The sequence below is a fragment of the Taeniopygia guttata genome, chromosome W (assembly GCF_048771995.1).
Source record: "Taeniopygia guttata chromosome W, bTaeGut7.mat, whole genome shotgun sequence".
Taxonomy (NCBI): domain Eukaryota; kingdom Metazoa; phylum Chordata; class Aves; order Passeriformes; family Estrildidae; genus Taeniopygia; species Taeniopygia guttata.
The window spans coordinates 13150073-13171643 of record NC_133064.1 but is presented as its reverse complement, the minus strand read 5'-3'; the positions used below and the strand labels follow the sequence as shown (position 1 = coordinate 13171643).

Sequence of the window (21571 nt, the reverse complement as noted above, 5' to 3'; positions counted from 1 at the left end):
GACCCCCCAACCCCCCTCTGACGTAGCAAAGACCCCTAAAAGCTATTTAAACCCACGAGATAGGATAATAAACGCTTTTCAACCGTCTGCCATATTGGTGTCTGCGTCTGTTGATTAGCCCGAGCAGTCTGGCCGAGAGCAGGCTGCCGTGCTGTTCCTGAACCAGGTCTCTGGTTGTCTTTTATAAAGGCAACAATAATGACAACTTAATTTAAAACAAGACAGTATAGAGCTCCCAAAACAAGTATTCAAAATAAGTAATTACAGAAGAAGAGTTAATTTTACATAATCTGACTGCAACTTTGTCTCATTTGCTGATAAAACAGAATGCATTACCTCATTTCCATCCTCCAGCGCTCTTCCTCTTCTCGCCTTCTCCAGTATTCTTCTTTCTGCATCTGTTTCCTCATCTTCTCTTCTTGAATTTTTCTTGCTCGAATACTGGGCTTTACTTCTACTTGTAAATCTGGGTTTACTTTTTTCTAGTGAAATGCAGATGAAAAATTAAAACTCTACAATTCTTATAAAGATTTGTAGGGACAGTACGTTTATTACAGTGCTGGATACATGTGGGGATTGTTTCTCTTTAAAGGATATGTGTGCTTCTGAGAACTCTTGATTTTTTAAATTCTTTTTTACTAGTTTACATATGCATAGTGTTTTACAATAGATTTATGTATATTTATTTTACTGATTTCGCCTTACACTTAAAGCTAGTTATACTTGTAGCTAGTTTTTTATTAGAAAGTACAGAAAGAACTCTTGGGTCACCCTGCCCTGTCTGTTTAAAGGTTTGAGGAGCTTCTCTTATCTCTTTAGTTTGGAAATTCGCATTATTTTTCTTTAGTTGGGGCAGTTTTACTAGTGTTGCAGAGTTACTAGACTAAACAGCATATTTTACTTATGCTAGTAAGCTACTAATGATTCAAAGTGGTACATTTCACTTAAATCTAAATGGATTTATACCTTGTTAAATTTTCACTCTGTTTCGTTAGTTCAGAAAAACAACAAATGAAATGTTGTTTTGCCACTTATCATCTCAAGGTTATGGAGTTCTTCTGACATGTTTAGCACATACTACTGGTCTATGATAAAATCAAGGTGAGTAAAATGCAGTTTTAGAACTGCACTGAATGAACAGCTGAAGAAAAATCTGTGTCCGGTATTTTAAAGGAAAGAAACAGCAATGTACTACATATAGCATGAATTCCTTTTTCACCTATGTGAGAACAAAAAAATCTAAAATTAAAATGCTACATGAAATACTAAGTAATTTGCTGTTCATTCTCTAGCAGGATGATTACAATATAGCCTGAAAAAAAAAAAAACCAAACCATTTCATCTGAACTACAGTGTGCTTCCTGATGCCCTGTTCCTGAAGGGTCCCTCATACTGGAGCATAATCATAAGCCACTAAATACATTTTTCTGGCAATTTTTTCCTCTTCTTTCATCCCTTTCATGATTATGCAGGCCCATTGTATCTCCTGTGACCACAGTAAATTCTTCTTATATTAACGAAAATGCACACTATGTGTCACTATAGATGTCTCTCCATTCATGACTAAAATGTCTGCAAATACTTGTTTCTCAAATGTCTCCATAAGGGGTTTATGTGGTTTATCCTGCCAAAAACATTGACTATTTGAAATTTACAGTAAACAACAAAGCACCTACTATTGCTTGCACACATTGTACAATATTTTAATGTTGAAAAAATGCCTGAAAGCAATGTTCAGAATGTTTAAAGCAACACCCAAACCAAAATGCAGTTTCAGTCTGCATTACAATTTTAAAGGCTATACTCCTTCAGAAATATATTTCTCTAGCTTTTTTTATAAGCTGTTTACTCAGAGCACCTACTTCTGATTAGTCTTTAAATATAAGAACATGTAAGCAGTCAGCTGACATCTGGTAGACTTCCAGATAAAAGTATTAGCATTTTTACCAACCTTATACTGAAGTCTGTGCCGCCTCCCTTTTAAGTGCATCTCTTTGGCATTAGGATCATTAAAACTGCATTCACAAAGTTTACAGTGAAAGCGGATCACCTTTCCTTCATCATTTCTTACCTGGAAAATTAAAGTTATAAAACACATTTACTTTTTTTTTTTTTTTTTAAACAAAAGCTGATTTAAAAATTAATTCAGTGACACTGGATAATGTCTGCTCATCTCAAAACATGCTTAAAACTTCACACAGGAACTGAAAAAAGGCAAAATAGAACTTTCAATTGTGACAGACACACCATTGTATTTGGTAAGGAACAAAGATCTTTGACAGCTTTAAACTTGAGCCCAAACATAATGAGTTGAATAATTACAAACTATGAAAACTTTACATCAGATTTCATCCACATATCTCATTCCACCAACATGAAGAATGCCCCACTGAGGTCAAAAGAAACATGCACAAAACAAAAATGTAAACATATGCACAAGTCTTTGCAGGTTCAGTGCCTTGTCACTCTTATATTCAAGAAGGACCCAGGGAATTACAGGCCAGTCAGCTCCACCTCAATCCCTGGGAAGGTGATGGAGCACCTAATTCTGGATACCAGTTCCAGGCACATTAAGGATAAGAAAATCATCATCAGTAGTCAGCATGGCTTCACCAAGGGAAAGTCATGCTTGATCAACTTGATAAACTTCTGCAATCAAGTGACTGGCCTTGTAGATGAGGGGAGAGCAGTTGATGTTGTCTACCTGGACTTCAGTAAGGCCTTTGACACAGTCTCACCATAATATCCTCATAGACTAGCTGTTGATGTAAGGGCTGGATAAACATAGTGAGGTGGATCAAAAGCTGGCTGAATGGCAAGGCCCAGAGGGTGGTGATCAGTAGAATGAAATTTGGTTGAAGGCCAGTAGCTAGCAGTCTATCCCAGGGCTCAATGTTGGGTCCAAATTTGTTTAACATATTCATTATTGATCTGGTGATTGGGCAGAGTGCACCCTCAACAAGTTTGCTGACGAAACAAAACTGAACGCAGTGGCTGATATGCCAGAGGGTTGAGCTGCCATCCACAGAGATCTCAATAGGCTGGAGAAATGGGCTGACAGGAACCTTGTGAAGTTCAACAGGGAGAAGTACAAAGTCCTGCATCTGGGGAGGAACAGCCTCATGTGCCAACATATGCTGGGGGCCACCCAGCTGGAAAGCAGCTTGACAGAAAAGGCCCTGGGGGTCCTGGTGAACACTAAGTTAAACTTGAGTCAACAATGTGCCCTTGCTGCAAAGGCGGCAAATGGCATCCCAGGCCGCATTCAACAAAGTATTGCTAGCAGGTTGAGAGAGCTGATCCTTCCTCTCTAACTCAACACTGGTGAGGTCACAGCTGGAGTCTTGTGTCCAGTTCTGGCCTCCCCAGTGCAAGAGATAGATGGACATACTAGAGAGAGTCCAATGAAAGGCCACAAAGATGATGAAGGGACTAGAACCTCTCTCCATATAATAGTTAAAAAATAATCCATGTTTTCATATCAATACCTCCTCCACATAGTCATGGCCCACTGGCTGGACATCACTTTGCAAGGCAGCAAGAGTCGAAGGTGTCACTGGTTCAGCTGCTGTGTCTGGTTTTACTTCCTGTATTTGTATTGTAGCAGCAGTTGTTGCTTTAACACTTTCAGCTGATTTAATTTCTTCCAGTTTACTTCCTGTTGTCTGAAGTTTATTACCACCTACAAATCAAAAAAGTTAAATCTCTAACTTTCATAAAATGAGAATTATACATGATGTGCAAACTGAAGAGTTTATTTGCAAGTATCAATGTTCTGGTCAAAGCATTGTCAGTCTGAAAATTAGTTAAACCAAACACTTTTAAATACTAATAAAGTTTTTTTTTTTTAAGTTAAACAAAAACTTATTTAAACACCTATTTTTTTATTTTAGTAAGAAATCTTTTGCTTTATATAGTTGCAATTGTCATCATTCATTTTCATGCTTTTTCAAGAGATAGGAGTGAATGGGAACAACTCACCAAATATATTTTAAAATTTTTTGTCATCAGATTTGTTTTCTTTTTGTTAATGGATCCAAGAAAGTAGAAACATTAAAAGGTTTTGAAGTATTAACAAAGCCAGCATACTTTCAGTGTTGCAACTGCATAGGTCTTTCCTTTGAGAGCACCTTAGCTTACTGTTGAACAACTGCTTTCTGTCTCTAAATGTCTGTCATGCTTATTTCAAAAGTTTCCACTCTTGAATTTCCAGTGTTACAACAATGTTTCAGTTTCCCAGTTACCAACTGCCAACCTACTGCAGGCTGTCTTAATAGGTCAGGCTGTGAACTGAAATTAGAAGCAGCTGGACTATAATCTGCAATACTCCAGCAGCTACTACATAAGACACCAAAGGTGGGAGGCTTTTTCTGAAGGTGGGAGAAGCCTCCAGGAGAGGTCAGGTGAAGACAAAAGGGCAGAAAACAGTATAAACTGTGAAGCAAAATTTTTATATACATTCTTATTTTCTCCATTAGTAATAATTCCCATAAACACAACAGAATTACTCATGCAGAAGTTAATTAAATATATTTGTACTTGTTGCACTAAAATATTTTTAAAAATATAGAGTAAGTTAGGTTTAAAATAAAGACTGACTTCTGTACTTGCCAACAAAGTTTATTTTTGGTGGAGATATTTTCTTTACAGCTATATTAGCAGCGGTTGAAGATGTTTTGTTGTTGGACACAATGTTAAGTAGTGGATTTGCCGTGGGAGTAAGAATTTTCACTGTAGAGGATGCAACAGAGGAGTTCACAGTACTGCTGCTAGTTGCTATATTTGAAGCAGAAGCAGTTGGTTTAGAAGCAGATGTGGATGTTGAAGTTGCAGCTTGGGTAACCACATTTGGTTCAGTTGAAGGAATAGGTTTGCCAAGTTTTGTGTGCAACTTTACTACCTATAAAAATAACAAGAAATTATTAATATTATCTCCTTGGGGTAGCTATAAAAATGGAACTTGTTATAGATTATTGAAGCTTTAACAGAAACATTAATATCACCAGTGATATTGATATTTTTATTTTATTTTAAAGTTATTGCCTCTTTCCTAAAAGAAATCTCAGGAGGAAAAAAAAAAGGGACATGCAAAAGTTCTTATCATCTGTAAAGAGGAAATAGTTAATAGTTATCTCAGGTTGCTTATTTCCCCTAGAAATTCAGACATTTACTCCAAAAGCTGTGTAGATGAGAACAGAAAGTCAATAACCTCACAAGCCAGTAAAACTCAAAAACCAGTTTGAGCAAAATGTTTCCAACGTGACTGTTTTGCTGCCTAGTTGCTTTTTATTGTCCCTCCAAAAACCGTAGTACGTTGAACTATTTTAGTTCCAAATAAAATTTGTAAATAAGTTATTTAATTCAGATTCAACACTGTCTCTTTTCATCGGTACATTTTAAGAATATTTATACTGACTTTCCAGGTTACCTAGCAAAACGGAAGATATTCCTTAGACAAAGGCTTTCTTTTCTTTTTGTTAAAGCACATCTGCAGAAAGAGTTAAGGAGGATGCAAAAGGCATATTTCAGAGCTCTTTATCTCCTTGAAAGTTAAGAGGTATGTGCTTATTCTTAGAAGTAATAAGCAGAGGCCTTTTTACAACACACTTGAGATAGAATAATACTTCTTTTTGGTGACAGCTAACCATAACTTGAAAAAGCAATACATGTAGTTCATAAGAACAAAACATGCAGAATGAAAACTGGAGACTGTGTTTGAAAGTAGCAGTAAAAAAAATACAAATCTGCTAGATATGTCTTTAATGCAAATACATGTACACAATCAGGTTCAACAAGGTGAAGTACCAGGTCGTGCACTTGGGTCACAACAACCCCCTGCAGCGCTACAGGCTTGGGGAAGAGCAGGTGGAAAGATGCACGGTAGAATAGGACCAAGGAGTGTTGGCCAACAGCCAGCTGAACATTAGCCAGCATGTGCCCAGGTGGTCAAGAAGGCAAATGACATCCTGGCCTGTAACAGAAATAGTGGAGTCAGCAGGACGAGGGATGTGACTGTCCCTTTGTACTTGGCACTGGTGAGGCCACACCTTGAATCCTGTGTTCAGTTTTGGGCCCCTCAAAACCACAGATGTTGAGGTGGTAGAGTGCATCCAAATAAGGGCAACAAAGCTGGTAAAAGGTCTAGAGCACAAGTCCTATGAGGAGCAGCTGAGGGAGTTGGGGCTGTTTAGCCTGAAGAAAAGGAGGCTCAGGTGAGACCTTATCACTCTCTACAACTACCTGAAAGGAGGCTGTAGCCAGGTGAGGGTTGGTCTCTTCTCCCATGTAGCAAGAGCTAGGACAGGAAGAAATGGCCTTAAGTTGTGCTGGGGCAGGTTTAGATTGGATATTAGAAAAAATTTATTCACTGAAAGGGTTGTCAAGCATTGGAAGAGGCTACCCAGGGAAGTGGCTGAGTCACCATCCCTGGAGGGATTTAAAAGTCATGAAAGGCATGTAGATGTGGTGCTTAGGGACATGGTTTAGTGCTGGACTCAGCAATGTTAGTTTACCGGTTGGAGTCGATGATCTTAGAGGGCTCCTACACCCTAAATAATTCTATGATATGCACATAAGTGTATACATACACCTCTTAGCTTTTTATTCTTATTTTAAGCATGTTCCTCATCAGAATACAGACATATTAATGTCACGTAATATTACAAATTTAAGTTCAAGCAACTCTTCCAGATTACTATTTTTCCCACTAGAATGCACAAGATTATTCAGTGTACCAAAGAAAGAGTCCTTTATGATTTCATTTTTACACTGATGACAACCTAACTTAGCATTAGTTAGCAACTATCTATGAGGAAGAGAAAAGAACATCCAAATATACAAAGATGATATATTATCGTACTCCATATACTTATGGAGTTATTGGGCACAACCCAAAAATTTAATGACTCAACTTTATTAATGAAAGAACAAACACTAGGCAAATCTATGTAAATTATAATTTTTGTTCTTCTGCTAACAAAATAATAATTGGAAAATTATTTTAAATTTGCTATGAGATTTATTTACTTGAATAGGAATGATATTACTGATGCCACTTTGTACAGTGTTCTGAGATACAAAGGTTTATAAAAGCTGAATATTATTACTTTGTTGCTTACATTAATAATTCCATAGCTTTGAGGAAAATCTGTAATATCGGTGATGAAGAGAGACAGGGAAGACTTTGAGATGATCAAAGAATCCAATTTTATTGTGGGATACACATGCTTATATAGTATTTTAGGAAGGCTAGTAATGTTTTACTACGATTGGGTTAAAAATCACATAAACAAACATGCATTTTACAACATCTCGTGCTTGCAGAGTTTGATGTCATTTTTTTTTTCTGGTAAATCCGTCTGATTTAATCTTCTTGCAATCTTGATTTAATTTTCAAAGTTCTGTTTGCTCTTGCCAGGGCATTTTATTTATCAGATCTCTTATGCTAATAAGGTCCAAAGTACTCTCTGTTTTGTGTACACCAATACTGTAATATCTAAACATGCATTCTACACTGCTGCCATTACATTTATTGTCATATGACCAAATTTAGAACACTGGTCACAGGGGTTCACAGTGCCCTAACTACACACAGACAATAGGGAAAGCATGCTTACCAAAACTCTTTAAACATACTCATAAATCTACTACAGGACATTGTTCCTTGTTTCCATATGCCTTTTTTTTTTTTTTTGCAAGAAATACCAAAAAGTGACACATAATAATCCCATTCCTTGTCACTGATTCAGTTTACAGTGTTTCAAAGCACAGAGTGCTTCACAGTGTCAAATAAGAATGTCAAGAGAAGTCTTGAAAAGTGTTAGGGGGCACAAGCATGCTACTGCATGTCCTCATTGGCACTTTTCCCCATTTTACTCTATACTTTCTTCCTACAATTTGCATACCTTTCCCAACACATCCTCTTCTCCTTGATGCTGCTGTGGCAATATGTTTTCCCCCTTTCTCTCAACAAGGCCCGTCTAATACTGAGCTTAAAGATAATTTTGAAACAAAAAGCAGAACTATCTTTAAACAAAATTCTAATTATAGTCTTTCTGCATCTTTTCTCCTAAGATGAGAAAAATTATGGAAAGAAATATATGAATGACTTGTATAATATAGACAAGAGAAAGTTCTTACTTTCTGATGTTTGGCTCCACGGATATGGGCAGCATAAGCATCTGCTCCTGTACAAGACACATCACAAAGCTCACAGCGCAACTGATTCTGAGTTCCACGAGCAGAAGTACTGTTGTTATTGGTGTTCTGGGAAGCTTTTAATGCTGCTTCTTTCTTTTTGTGTTTCTGGCCTTCTAAGTGTTCTTTATAAGTCTATTTAAATAAAAAATACACACAGCTGGTTTTGTACTGTTTGTTCATCACTCATGTGTATACATGTAAAATAGAGCATAGCATAAAACACATGCTTTGTATTAAAAATACTTCCTACACTGAACATGGTTTCCCTATGACATGTTTTAAGGCATAAGCAGGCTACTTCCAAAACCAAGATATTTTCTTCACCACCAGGATTCCACTCTTAGGTAATACAATATGGTCTTTACTCCTCTACCTTCTCACTTCCTTAGTCAAGTACTGGTCAACATACTGAAAGCCTGATAAGATCAGAAAACTGTCTCAGGTGCATTTTCCTACATTGCATTGAATTATTCTTGATTTTGAATTTTCCTCACACTGCAAGACCACGGTTATTAAATGTATCCAGATAACTAAAAAAGTAAATTCAAAAAAAGGTAGCGCATAAATAAATACAGAAGTTGCTATTTGTTCCTATACTAACACTGGCAATCTATGGAGCAGACAGGGTGGAAAATAATGACAAATTTACCTAAAGAGTAAGAACCGTTTTGCCAAACACACACACAAACATTTCATTAATTGATATCTACTTTTGATGCACTTGTATCCCCTTTGAAACTAAACAGGGATGCTGGAATAAAATTAATACATTTTCAGGATTACCATTGTGTTCGTTTAACATAATATGGCTTTTAGTAGGGGCAGAGGAACCCACAGAGGCTGCTTCTGAGAGAGAAGCTCCTCAAAACTTCAATGTCCAGCAGAGCAAATCCCTGAAGACTCTGACAATGGACATATTGGCTGGCCCAATTAGAGAAGTTAGTAATGCCTCTGTGATAACATATTTGTTATGAACAAAACAGCCTTGCTGGAACACTTTGGCTTGGGCTAAGTACTGGCATTGAAATGTTAATTAGCTAATTGCTCCTGGGAATCACCTACAACCCCGCCTACACTAGGACCTGGATGCAAAATAATCCAGTGGAATCATGGGAGGGGGTTTTGGGGATGAAAACCACCCCTAAATGGAAAAGATGGGCACAGTGAAGGGGGCTGGATGGGTGTGCTCATTGGGGAAAAGGGAACCCCATCCCTAGTCTGTGTTTAACCTGTCACCATAACCTGCAGAGGACCAGACTGGACTGGGCTGTAGGAAGCAGGAGCCAAAGGACACATTTCCTGGTGCTACCAGGAGGGAAAGAAAAGAGAATGGTCTGCTGGGACTTCAGATATGGACTGCACACCTCTTCACCTCCAGCTACCAGCGTGCCACTGGGACCCCTGGGGAGCTGTCTTTTAATAAAGAGCTGACTATTAATAAAGGCATAGACCCTGTTCATTTCAATATTTATGAACAAAAAAACCCATGTGCAAGCTCTCTTTCTTCCTCCCCTCAGAGGGGTGGTGAGGGGGCCTCCGGGCCCCTTTCTGGGGGCCACTGGGGGACTTTCCCGGCGCCGTGACCATATGGCCAGCGCCTCGAGCGCTCATGCGGCTGAGGGTGGCGGCGGCACCCCGGCACCAGGAGCAGCTGCATGGCCGGGATTGGTGCAGCTGGGACAGCGCCACGCGGCAGCTGCTATCTCAGCATGGTTCGCAATGAACTTTACTTGCTTAGCCACTTTTAGCCAGCCATGCTGGGAACAGGAGGGCAGAAGCGGCGGCAGCGGTTTTTCCTTTTTGGTGCCCCGCATGAGGAGAGGCGCTGACTGGAACCAGTGGCTGGAGCGGATCATGCAGTGCCAGCGGGGACCATGTGACCAACAGTGAGAGGCATGGCAAGCAATTCTTCGATGCGGAGCCTGGAAAGGCGTAACTTTTGAACGCTGTGGAACTCTATAAAAACTTTTCAACTGATAGAACATGAGAACAAATGAACTTACAGACACCAATTTTCTCACGAGCCAGAGAAAAGGAAAAGGTGAAGACACGAGTGCAATGAACAAAAGAGCCTTCCTGGTTCCCATGGCAATACTGGGACACTAGCTAAGTACTTATATTGAAATGTTAATTAGCTAATTGCTCTGTTTGTTTTCTCTAAACTGCCTGGCGACCACATACTCTCCCCACCCATGCTGCCATTCTAAGACCGGAGATGTAAATAGGGAAACCCATGGAACCATGGGAGCATGTTTTCGGGGATAAGGACACCCCTAAATGGAAAACTAAACAAAGTAGAGGAAGCTGGAGAGGTGCACTGACTGAGGAAGAGGAAAACACATCCCTGATCGACGTTTGACCTGTCACCATAGCCTACAGAAGACTAGACTGGACTGGGCTGTGGGAAGCAGAAACAAAGAGGCAGCTCTTCCTGGTGTTACCAAGAGGAAAGGGGAGAGGACAGTCTGCTGATCCGGACTTCAGCAAGAGACTGCACACCTCTTCACCCTTCGGCTACCAGTGTGCCATGAAGACTTCAGAGACAGACGCTGCACTTCGGCTACCTGAAAAAAGCTACAACAGCAGGGGTGAGCTCGGAATCGAGTCCCCTGCCCAGCTGATCATTTCAATAAAGAGCTGAACATTAATAAAGGCATAAGCCCTGTTCATTTCAATGAGAAGAACAACATGGCAACACTAAGGCTGGTGAAAAATGAGGGAGGAGGAGGAGGAGGTGCTCTGGGCATTGGAGCTGAGATTCTTCTGCAAGCCATGGTGAGGACTATAATACAACAAACTGGGTTTTTTCCCTGTAATTCATGAAGTGCATGGGGGGGATGTAGAAGTCTATTTGCAGCCCATGAGAAAAGATACTCACCCTGGAGCATGTGGATGCTGAAAAGCTGTAATTTAGTGACAAACTTGAACAGAGAGAAGACCCTTGCTTCCAGGAATAGAGGAAGAGGACCCTTGCTTCCAAAGTAGAACAGCTCATCCTTATAAGACTATACCCCATGAACTAAACAACCCATGCAAACAGTTGTGGGAAGACTGTTTGCCCATGGGAAGGACTCACGTTGCAGCAGGTTGGGTGGGACTGCTACTCGTGAAAATTAGAACCATATTGGAGAAGTTCCCAGAGAACTGTCTCCTGTGGGAAGGACCCCACAGCACAGCAGAAGAGACTTCTCTCCCTAAGCAAACTGAAGAGATTTTTCGAAGTGACAAACTGACTAAAAACCCCATGTTTTGTCTCCCTGCGCTGTCAGTGGGGAGGAAAGAAGAGGGGGGGTGAAATGTGTTCTAAACGTTTATTTTAGTTCTCATTATCCTCTTTTATTTCTGTTAATAAATTTTTTTTTATACCTTTTAAGTTTTGAGCCTGTTTTGCCCTTAGAATGTTTTCTTCTAATTCTTATCTCACCCCATGAGCCTTTTAGTTTTTCTTTCCCCCTCCTCTGCTCAACTATAGCAGAGGAGAATGAGTGAATGGTTTTCATGGGTGCCTGGCTTCTAGCCAGTGTCAAACCCTGACAAATATTCACAAAGTTTTGAAAAAAGTATTTTCTAAGAAGTTTGCTATGTTAAAAAGAAAATAAAATTCAAAGTTTAGAATACTTCTGGAGTACAAAGAAGAGCTGAAGCTTCTCTGTCCAAGCTAAGGGGATGTATCTTTTTGTCTTCTCATATGGCCTCTTTCTGTCATAGCATACATTTTCATTTAATTATTCCTTTAGCATAAGTATAGAATCAGGTTTTTTAAAAATTAACAAATATTCTTAAAGGGGCCATTATTTAGCCGAAAAAATTATGACTAAAGCATATAGCAGGATATTACATAATACAGGTACCTGTGGTCCGGCACAGCTGATCTTGCAAACATCACAGTAGTGGATCTGAGGTGGTTTGAGAGGTTGCTTTGGTTTCATTTGCTTATTTTGGAATGGTACCTTTTTAGTAAAGGTGGTCCCTGTCCAAGCAGCTGTTGCAGCAGCAGCAGCTGCTGCCACTGCCTGTTTCTGCTGCTGCTGCTGCTGGTAATAGGATGATGCAGCTGAATATACTGCAGCTTCATAGCCAGAATAAGAGGTACCTCAAAGATTAAAATAACATAAATTTTACATCACTGCACATCATATATCAATTACATAATACACTAATTCCAAGCATATTGCATAATAGAGTAGGCTATAAAAGACGTACTGAGATCTTGTCGGGCATTCTGAATTTCTCTTGATGTTTCACAGTACACAAATACATAGCAGACCATTTGTATCAGGAGTATATTTGATTTTAGATACAACTTTGCAGACGCGCTGTTCTGTTAAATATATCAAAGCATCCCTAAAGAATATGTGAAATTTCCTGGTACATCTGGTATGACTGAGTATGATGCAACAAGAATTTTAATAAAAGATTTATCAAAGGTCACTTGAAATAAACAGTCTTCCAGAGCCAGATTTACTGTTCAAGTTCCAAACAGAAAAGGACAGATATTATGTAGACTAAGGAAAAAAAAAAAAGAAGATAAAAGACAGAATGCAATAGCATTAGCCATTCCATTTCAAATGGGTTGCAGCAGACCCTGTCTAGACACTCCTTGATTTCTAGTATCAAACTTTAGTAAATCAAGGAAATTGAGCTTTCATAACTTTTGAGCCAGTTTTCCCATAAACTTTATATATCTACTCGTTCAACTATTTTAATCCTCTAATCAAGCTCTGTTTCAATGAAGTTTACAATCCCTTTTTAAACAGAAAATAAACCAAAATAAATAGTTCACGGTAGCTATAATATGCCAGTTGATTACCGTCTGGCTATAAAATTAACATCTTCTCACCTTTAACTACTTTTTGGATTTCTAGTGTTTGAAGGAAAGTCTTTCTTTGTAGCACTCATTCTCCTTCCATCTTGGGTCGAGACAACCCAAACTTAAAAGTTTTATATTTGACTGCTCCTCCTTGTCTCTGTAATTGCTGCTTGATGGCAACATGCTCCAAATTTCCCTGGATTATATTTGTGTTTCCTTATTGTTTCTATCCCTCATCTTTTCTCTCCAAACTTTACAGTAAATCACAAAACACTTGTGCACGTAGTAATGCCAACACTTTGTATATTCTCACATGTAATAAAATAGGCACATACAAGCATCAAACCTCTTTTAAAGATACATAAAACTATTTTGCCATTATTATGATTTAACTGGTTGATATTTCTCAGTGGACTATGAAGTAGTTGAACATAAACTGCTAAAATGCTGAGTATTTAAATCCTCTCCTGTGACAAATGCAAAGATCCCAGCAATATAATATGCAAAATTCTTACCAGAGTAAGTAACCGCTGTTGTACTGTATGTTGCACTTTGAGTATAGGATGGAACAACAGTAGCTGCAGCTGCTACCGGCTGCACAGTAGAGGATACTGGATATATAGAAAATGTAGTTGTTGCTGAACTTGGGGTTGCAGGTTTTATAGCTGTCACTTGTCGTGTTTGCTGGGCTTGGGTATACTGAGTTGCTCCTTGGCTATATCCTGCTTTTGGAGCTAATTAGGATAGAAAATAGAAGTGTACAAACATTTATATGCTTTAATTAGAATGAAATGAAAACCATATTAGGTGATACTTAATGATATGCAAGGAAATAAACACATTAACAAGTGGGTTTTGTTTTAGTTCGGTTGGTTTTTGCCTTTTTTTGATTGGGTTTTGTTTGGTTTTTTTGCAGTAATGGTTATGCTTCCGTTACCATATATCCCACAATGGTTTAATCACATCGAAGCTCACACTAGCAAGCCTCAGATTTATTTACGTATTTTTAGCTGTGCTGCCATGTTTTTAAACAACCTTCTCCTTCAATGGCTTTACTAGAGTACACACTAAACCAAAGTACATCTAAACTTTGCTATTATGTCTAATTATAGTAAAAAAAGTAAAAAGGATTTATGTTTTGTAGCATTTATGATACCAATAATTAAAGAACTATATACATTAACTAAAGAATTTTTTTAAAAAGCCTTTCTAACCAAATTAGCATCTGAAAACAACACTGACTTTTTAAACCTACTTCAGCAAAAGTTTTTGCCTAGAAGTATGTTTTGAGTGTATTAATAACAATTCAAACCTCAAAGATAGTTACTGTCGTGGTTTGACACGGAAAAAGAATTTTCTCAGAAGGAAGAGGTGAATTTGGATATTGACCAATTGAAGGTGGACACGCCTCTGAGAACACAGAGGGGTTAAAAGCAGAATTCCCAGGAGAACTCGCTCTCTTTGGTTCTGGTCAGCGTGCAGTGCAGCCTTTCCCCTGCCCGGCCTGTGGCTGGGTGGGGGAGGGGAAAAGCCATGTGGCCTTCGGAGGTAGGCCTAAGGGTGGAGGGACTGGAACCTGGCGTGGCCCCCTGCAGAGGGAAGGGTGGAGAAATTTGGGATGTCTCCATTCCCACTCCCCCAGAGTCTCTATCTCGAAAGAGAGAGAGACAGAAGCAGCTTGTCAGCAGTTCACCGCGGGGAAGGAGAAGAGCGGGGGGGCCACAAGGTGCCCAACTGCCTGTGGGAGCTGGAGCCTGGGCAGTGAGCCATCCTTGGGAGTCGGGACTTTTAACCCTTCCTGAGAAATGAAGACTTTGTGAAATCTTTCTCCTCCTTGGTTTGAAAGAGAGGAAGAGAGACAGCTTGGACCCTGGGATGTTAGAAGGAGAAATTCTAGGTGGGAGGAGATGATGGAGTGGCTTTTGGCTGGACTTTTTCTTGGTAGCCACAGACTGAACCGATCTTCTCCTCCAAGAGAGACTGTATTTTGGGAGGATGCTGGTGAACCAAAGAGACCATGCTTCAGCTGGGAAAAGACAGAAGTGGAGCGAACAGAGAAAAGTTAAGGAGGTTTGTGGTGGTGCCCCCTGTCTTCAGAGAAGAAGAAGAGAAGAAGATCTTTGTTCTTGGACCCTCGGCTCCAGGGGAAAATGGGGGGGGGACTGTGGTCCCAAAAATGAAAAACTGAACTGTTGTATTTTTCTCCTCTTGGCAGGGCATCCTTGAAAGGAAAAATCCTAAAAACAGTCTGTCCATCCATGCATTGGTGGTGAGAGCACTGTGCATGGAAAGGAGAGGGTCACCATTGGCAAACTTTTTTCTCCGGGCGGTGCCATGTGGTGACATGGAAGCACAGGATGTGGCAGCTGTGTTTCTTGGGGGGTCTGTGGCACAGGAGAGGCTCCTCTCTCCCTCGATGGACTGGGTGTTGATTATCTGGAGGGTGGAAACCTGATTGGGGTCCAGACTGTATCTCACTGTGGTTTGTTGGAGTTGGGTGGTGGGAAGAGGAATGCTTTGGAAGGTTTTAATTTTGAATTTTGTGTGTGTTTCTTTCTTTTTTCTTTTATAGTAGCATAGTAGTAGTAGCTTAATAAAGTTTTTTCTTTGTTATTAGGCTTGGGCCTACTTTGCTCTGTTCTCGATCGCATTTCACAGCATTTGGTTGGGAGATTGCATTTTCATGGGGGCACTGGCATTGTGCCAGTGTCAAACCATGACAACGTTCTAGGTGCATCAAGTTTTTTCTACACATTGACAGGGATTACATGTCAAAACAATAAATAAATCTGATACTATGAAATATTCAAAGAAATTTTAAGCTATTAAAATAGTATACAGACTGTATATAACAACAGGAGTTTGAATCATGCCACCTACCTGTCTGGTAGTATGACTCAGCCACTGAAGGTTGAGGCTGTGCAGCAGCAGCCACAGCCGCAGCAGTTGCTGTTGGTTGTTGATAATATTGTTTGTTGTCATAAGCTACAGCCGAGGCAGTAGATCGAACATAAGAATAGGAATCCTAAAAATTAAAAAAAGAAAACCCATCAAATTTCTCCTTAGCTATATATCTGGAATAATAAAAATAATTAGCAGAGTTAAAGATTTTTCTTCTATTCTACTTAAGTAGATTTTTAAAAAATTTACATATTCATTATATATCAATATATGCATTAAATAAATTAAATTTATGTTTACAGATACTTCAAGCCTGAAGATGACCCTGAATGTTTTTTTTCAGACATAATATAGGAATTAATCTCATGCTATTAAACTACTTTTCCTCTTCGAAATTATTTTTGTTACCAAAAAGCAATTCAATGCACACTAGATTTTTATAATGACTATATCAGACTGCATTCCTGTAAAATACGAAGGAAAAAAAAACACCACAGATCTCCACAAACTACAATATATTCACAAGTTTAAAAACATGGAACCATAGCTTGCCCCTCCCTAAGACAGGAAGAGCCACCAGAAAAAAAAAATCAATAACAAGGAGGTCCTATAATTTTCCCTTCAGGCAGATAGAAGGCAGTAGCTCAAAGAAAAGGGGTGAATGGAGGCAAGTCTTCACTCGGGGCAGCAGGTGAATCCCCTCCTTGCCCACCTCATCCTCCTAGGTGCCTCTGTACCATAGGTACAAAGATGTAGAAGGCCAGTCAAAGGATGATGAGGATGGAGGTTCATCTACGCCAGAGGTATTGCCAGAATCAGAAAGGCCTACCCTCTGTATAACAACCACCTCCACGAGGAAAAGACAGGTTGCAGCTGTAGGCAGTTGCCTTCTAAGGTGAACAGAGGGTACAATATGCTGGATGGATCCTCCTCTTATGGAAGTGTGCTGCCTCCCTGGGGCCTGGGTTAAAGACATGACTGGGAAAATTCTCTAGCCTAGTACAGCCCTCAGACTACTACCCATAATTGGTCTTTCACATGGGTGGTGATGAAATCACAATACGTAATCCAAGGGCGACCAAAAGAGACTTCAGGGCCTTGGGATAGCTGGTAAGGGAATATGGAGCACAGGTTATTTTCTCCTCTATCCTCCCAGTTGTGGGCAGAGACATTGGAAGAAACAGATGAGCCCAGTCTAATACATGGCTCTGTGGCTGGTGTCACTGCCACAATTTCACATGTTTGTATAATGGGATGGCCTACATGACACCAGGCATGATGGAATCAGATTGGATTCCCCTTTCTCAAAAGGGGAAGAGGGTCTTTGCTCAGGAGCTAGTAGTGCTCATTGATATAGAGCTTTAAACCAGACATGACAGGGGAAGGGGATAATATCAGGCTTGTCCTTGACAAGCTGTGGGAGAACACATCAAGATTAGAGGGATAGAGTGGTAGCGAGGGCCTTCAGCCAGTGACTCTGAGATGTGTTAGCCACACTGAAGCATACTTGAAGACTTACAGAGATGAGCCAGGGGCTCCTGAGATAATAGAAGTTACTAGGGAAACACCGCAGAGGAGGGGTGTTCCTATAAAAAAGGTGATATGCTGACAGCCCAGCTGAGATATCTTTACACCAATGCACACAGCATGGGCAACAAACAGGAGTTGGAAGTCTCCATGCTGCTACAAAGCTACAACCTTATTGCCATTACTGAAGCTTGGTGGGACAAATGCTATGACTGGAGTGTGGTTATCAATGGCTACAAACTGTTCAGAAAGGAAAGAGAAAAAAAGAGGGGTGGAAGGGTTGCCCCCTTTGTCAAGAAATGGATAGCTTGTGAAGAGCTGCCTCTGAAGAAGAGCCATGAGAAAGTTAAAAGCTTATAAGTGAGAAATAGAGACAGAGCTGAAAAAGGGAACCCTGTGGTTGGTATTTACTACAGGCTGCTCAATCAGGAGAAGCCTATTGACAAAGCCTTCTTGCTCCAGCTACAGGAGACATCGCAATTGCAGATTCTTGTCCTGCTGGGGGGTTTCAACCACCCCAACATCTGCTGGGAAAGTAGCACAGCGAGCTCTAGGAAATCCAGGAGACTCCTGAAATGCATGGAGGATAACTTCTTAAGCCAGGTAATAGACAGCACTACCAGAGGGGATGCAATACTGGACCTGATGGTCACCAACGGAAGTGAGCTAATGAGGGTCATCAAGATTGGAGGCATCCTGGACTGCAGTGATCATGCACTCAGAGTTTGCAGTCCTGAGGAATAAAGGTCAGGCTGAGTCAAGACCCAGAATTTTAGGAAAATAAGCTTACAGTTGTTCAAGGAGTTAGTCAATAGGATCCCCCAGAGAAACTGCCCTCAGGGCCAAGGAGCAGAACAGAGCTGGCAGATCTTTAAGGAAGTCTTCCATTGAGCAAAGAGAGCTTTGCCATCCCCCAGCACAAGTCAGACAAAGAAGGCAAGAGACCAGCATTGTTGAGTCAAATAAAAGGGCAAGAGGGAAATGCACAGGCAGTGGAATCAAGAACAGGTGTCCTGGAAAGCATATAGGGACACCAGTTGTGTCAGGATGATATGTGGAAGACCAAAGTACAGCAGGAGCTGAATTTGACAAAGGAGGCAAAGAATAACAGGAAGGACTTCTACAGGTATGTCAGCCAGAAAAGGAAGGTCAAAAATTATGTACCACTCCTGATAAGCAAGACTAGCAAACTCTCAATAATAATGAGGGAAAGGCTGAGGTACTCAACAGCTTTTTTGACTCAGTCTTCAATGGCAACCTCTCTTCCCACATTTCTCGAGTGGATAGACTGCAAGACAGACTGGGAGAGCAAAGTCCCTCCCACTGTAAGAGAAGATCACATTCATGACCACCAAGCCATTCTCCATCATATTTGAAAAGTCATGGCAGTCATGTGAAGTCCCAGGTGACTGGAAAAAGGGAAACATTGCACCCATCTTTAAAAAGGGTAGAAAGGAAGACCCTGGGAATTACTGCCCTGTCAGCATTACATCTGTGCCTGAGAAGATCCTGGAACAGATGCTCCTAGAAGCTCTGCTAAGGCACATGGAGGACAGGGAGGTGATTCAGGACAATCAGCATGGCTTCACCAAGGGCAAGTCTGACCAACCTAGTGGTCATCTACAATAGAGTGACTCCATCAGTGGACAAGGGAAGGGCTACAGATGTCCTTTATTTAGACTTCTGTAAAGTCTTTGACACGGTCCCCCACAACATCCTTCTCTCTCAGTTGGAGAGAAGATTTGATGAGTGGGCTGTTCAGTGGTGTCCTAGGGTGACGTTATGGTGTTTGTATCTCCAATCGTGTGTTCTGTATCTCCAATCGTGTGTTCTGTTTACGTTTGATATTATGTTCTGTGCTTTCAGAACTGACTCTGAAAGTGAAGGTTTGTTTTGCCTTGTTATCATCTGGTTCACCTCCCCCCATGGTCTGCTGTCTAGAAAAGGCTAGGGCTGGCTGGCTGGCTTTGCTTTGCTTGCTTGCTTGCTTGGCTTGCTTGCTTTGCCTGCTTTCTTGCTTTGCTTGCTTCCTAGTTAGGTTAGCTAAGCAGTCCAATTCTTTCCCTGGACTGTTGCTTTTTCCTTTCCTCTTCCTGAATACCATCCAACCTGATCTGGACTGGGATCTGGGAAACACCAAGGAACACCAGGAGCCTGCATTTTGTGATCTGCAGCAGCCATCCCCAGTGCTGGAGAGCAATCCCCAGCGTCCAGACCCGGGTGACCACTCCCAGGAAAGACTTTCCGGATTTGTTCATCTCTTCAGAGGGGTGAAAGAGTTTTGTTGTCATCTGGTGTTGTTAATTGTTTTGGTGCTGGGGAGTGCTTTGCTTGTTGAATAAACAGGTTCTTTTCCACTTCTCTCTCAGAGGAAATTTTTTCCTGAACCAGGTGGGTGGGGAGGGGCCGTGGGGGTTTATTTCCTGGGGGCTCCTTTCAGAAGGTTTTCCCCAAATTTGCCCTAAACTAGGACAAGTGGATAAGCAATTGCTTGGATGGATGCATCCAGAGTGTATCTGTCAACAGCTCAGTGTCCCAATGGACATTGGTGACAAGTGGTGTCACTCAGAGGTTCATACTGGGACCAAGTGCTATTCAATGTCTTCATCAATGATATAGATGAAAGAATCAAGTGCACCCTCAGCAAGTTTGCAGATCACACCAGGCTGAGCAGTACAGTTGACACTCCTGAAGGATGGAATGCCATCCAGAGCGACCTGGACAAGCCCAAGATGTGGCCCATGGGAAACTCATGAGGTTCAACAAGACTAAGTGCAAAGTGCTGCACCTGGGTCTGGGCAATCTCTTGTATCAATACAGGGTAGGGAATGAAGAAATTGAGAGCAGCCCTGCCAAGGACTTGGGGATGCTGGTGAATGAAATCATAGAATCATTACAGTTAGAAAAGACCTCTAAGATCACCAGGTCCAACAGTTAACCGAGCATTACCACCATGTTCACTACTAAACCATATCCACATATTTTTTGAACTTTTCCAGGAATGGTGGCTCCACCACTTCCCTGGGCAGCCTGTTCCAATGCTTTAGAACCCCTCCCATAAAGAAATTTTTCCTAATATCCAAACCAAATTTTCCCTGGTGCAACTTGAGGCCATTTCCTTTTGTAGTGTCACTTGTTACTTGTGAAATGAGACTGAGATCCACCTCACTACAACCTCTTTTCAGAGCAGTAAGATCTCCCCTTAGCCTCTTCTTCTCCAAGCTACACAACCCTAGCTCCCTCAGCCACTCCTCAAAAGACTTATGTTCCAGACCCTTCACCATTTTCCCTGACCTTCTTTGGACACACTCCAGTGCCTCAATGTCTTTTTGTAGTATTTTTCTTTAATTTAGGGGACTATTATCTATCTGAATGCATCTAATAACTGACTAGTTTAACAACCTTATAATTATGTGTAAACATGCTACTGGAAAGACTCCTACATTCATTACCATATGTAACAAAGTACAAAGCCCTAAAAAGGAATTAATAACATACAGCAACAGTATAGTAGCTTTAAACAAATAGAAATGCAAATTAGAGTCTAGATAATGTAGCAAAAAAGTTGCTAAAAGCACAAATAAAGTTCACATTTCTAATAGGAAACTACCTGGCCATGTAAAACTGCTCATCTTTCTGCATCTAAGCTGTCTGATTGAAACCAATGGGCTAGGGTTACTGATGTGTATATACCCTTACATTGTGTCAATCTAGACAGACAGACAAGACTGAAACTTCTCACTCTTTGGAATAAACACTTATCTTAAATAAGTCCCAAGATAACCACTACATACTGAAATCTTCCAACTGCAAAACTGATGCAGCATTGATTTGTACTTCTAAGTTTCTTTATTTCTGAAAAGTAATACCCGTCACTGACAGGATGCTATTTCATAAGACATTTAAGCCAGTGTAAGAATTGGAAGTTGTCTGAGGTACCATCACATCTCTCCTCACCCTACATGATCCCACATCCATCTCTTGCATTGGCACAACTGTGCAGAACCAGGGAAATTCTGCAGAAGTCTCAATGCCATGGAAAGATGGTGCTCCTTTTTAAGTTGGTTAACCTTCTGTGGAATCCTGACCCACCCAAATGCTGACAACTGCTAGATTCAATGCAAAGAAGTGTCA

General features: G+C 40.6%; 1 protein-coding gene across 2 annotated transcripts in view; it reads right to left on the bottom strand.

Annotated features, from left to right (window-relative positions):
* LOC116806641 (zinc finger RNA-binding protein) overlaps positions 1-21571 on the bottom strand; it is a 64215-nt gene that overhangs the window by 30098 nt on the left and 12546 nt on the right. Inside the window, exons 4-11 of one of the 2 annotated variants that reach the window (XM_032744678.3) lie at positions 15890-16034; positions 13525-13743; positions 12051-12292; positions 8140-8331; positions 4612-4900; positions 3489-3682; positions 1952-2071; positions 337-482 (exon numbers count right to left, since the gene is read on the bottom strand). In XM_032744678.3, coding sequence (XP_032600569.1) covers positions 337-482; positions 1952-2071; positions 3489-3682; positions 4612-4900; positions 8140-8331; positions 12051-12292; positions 13525-13743; positions 15890-16034 — 1547 coding nt within the window. Of the gene's footprint in view, positions 1-336; positions 483-1951; positions 2072-3488; positions 3683-4599; positions 4901-8139; positions 8332-12050; positions 12293-13524; positions 13744-15889; positions 16035-21571 lie in introns of both variants that reach the window. The other variant, XM_032744677.3, reaches the window with a different exon arrangement.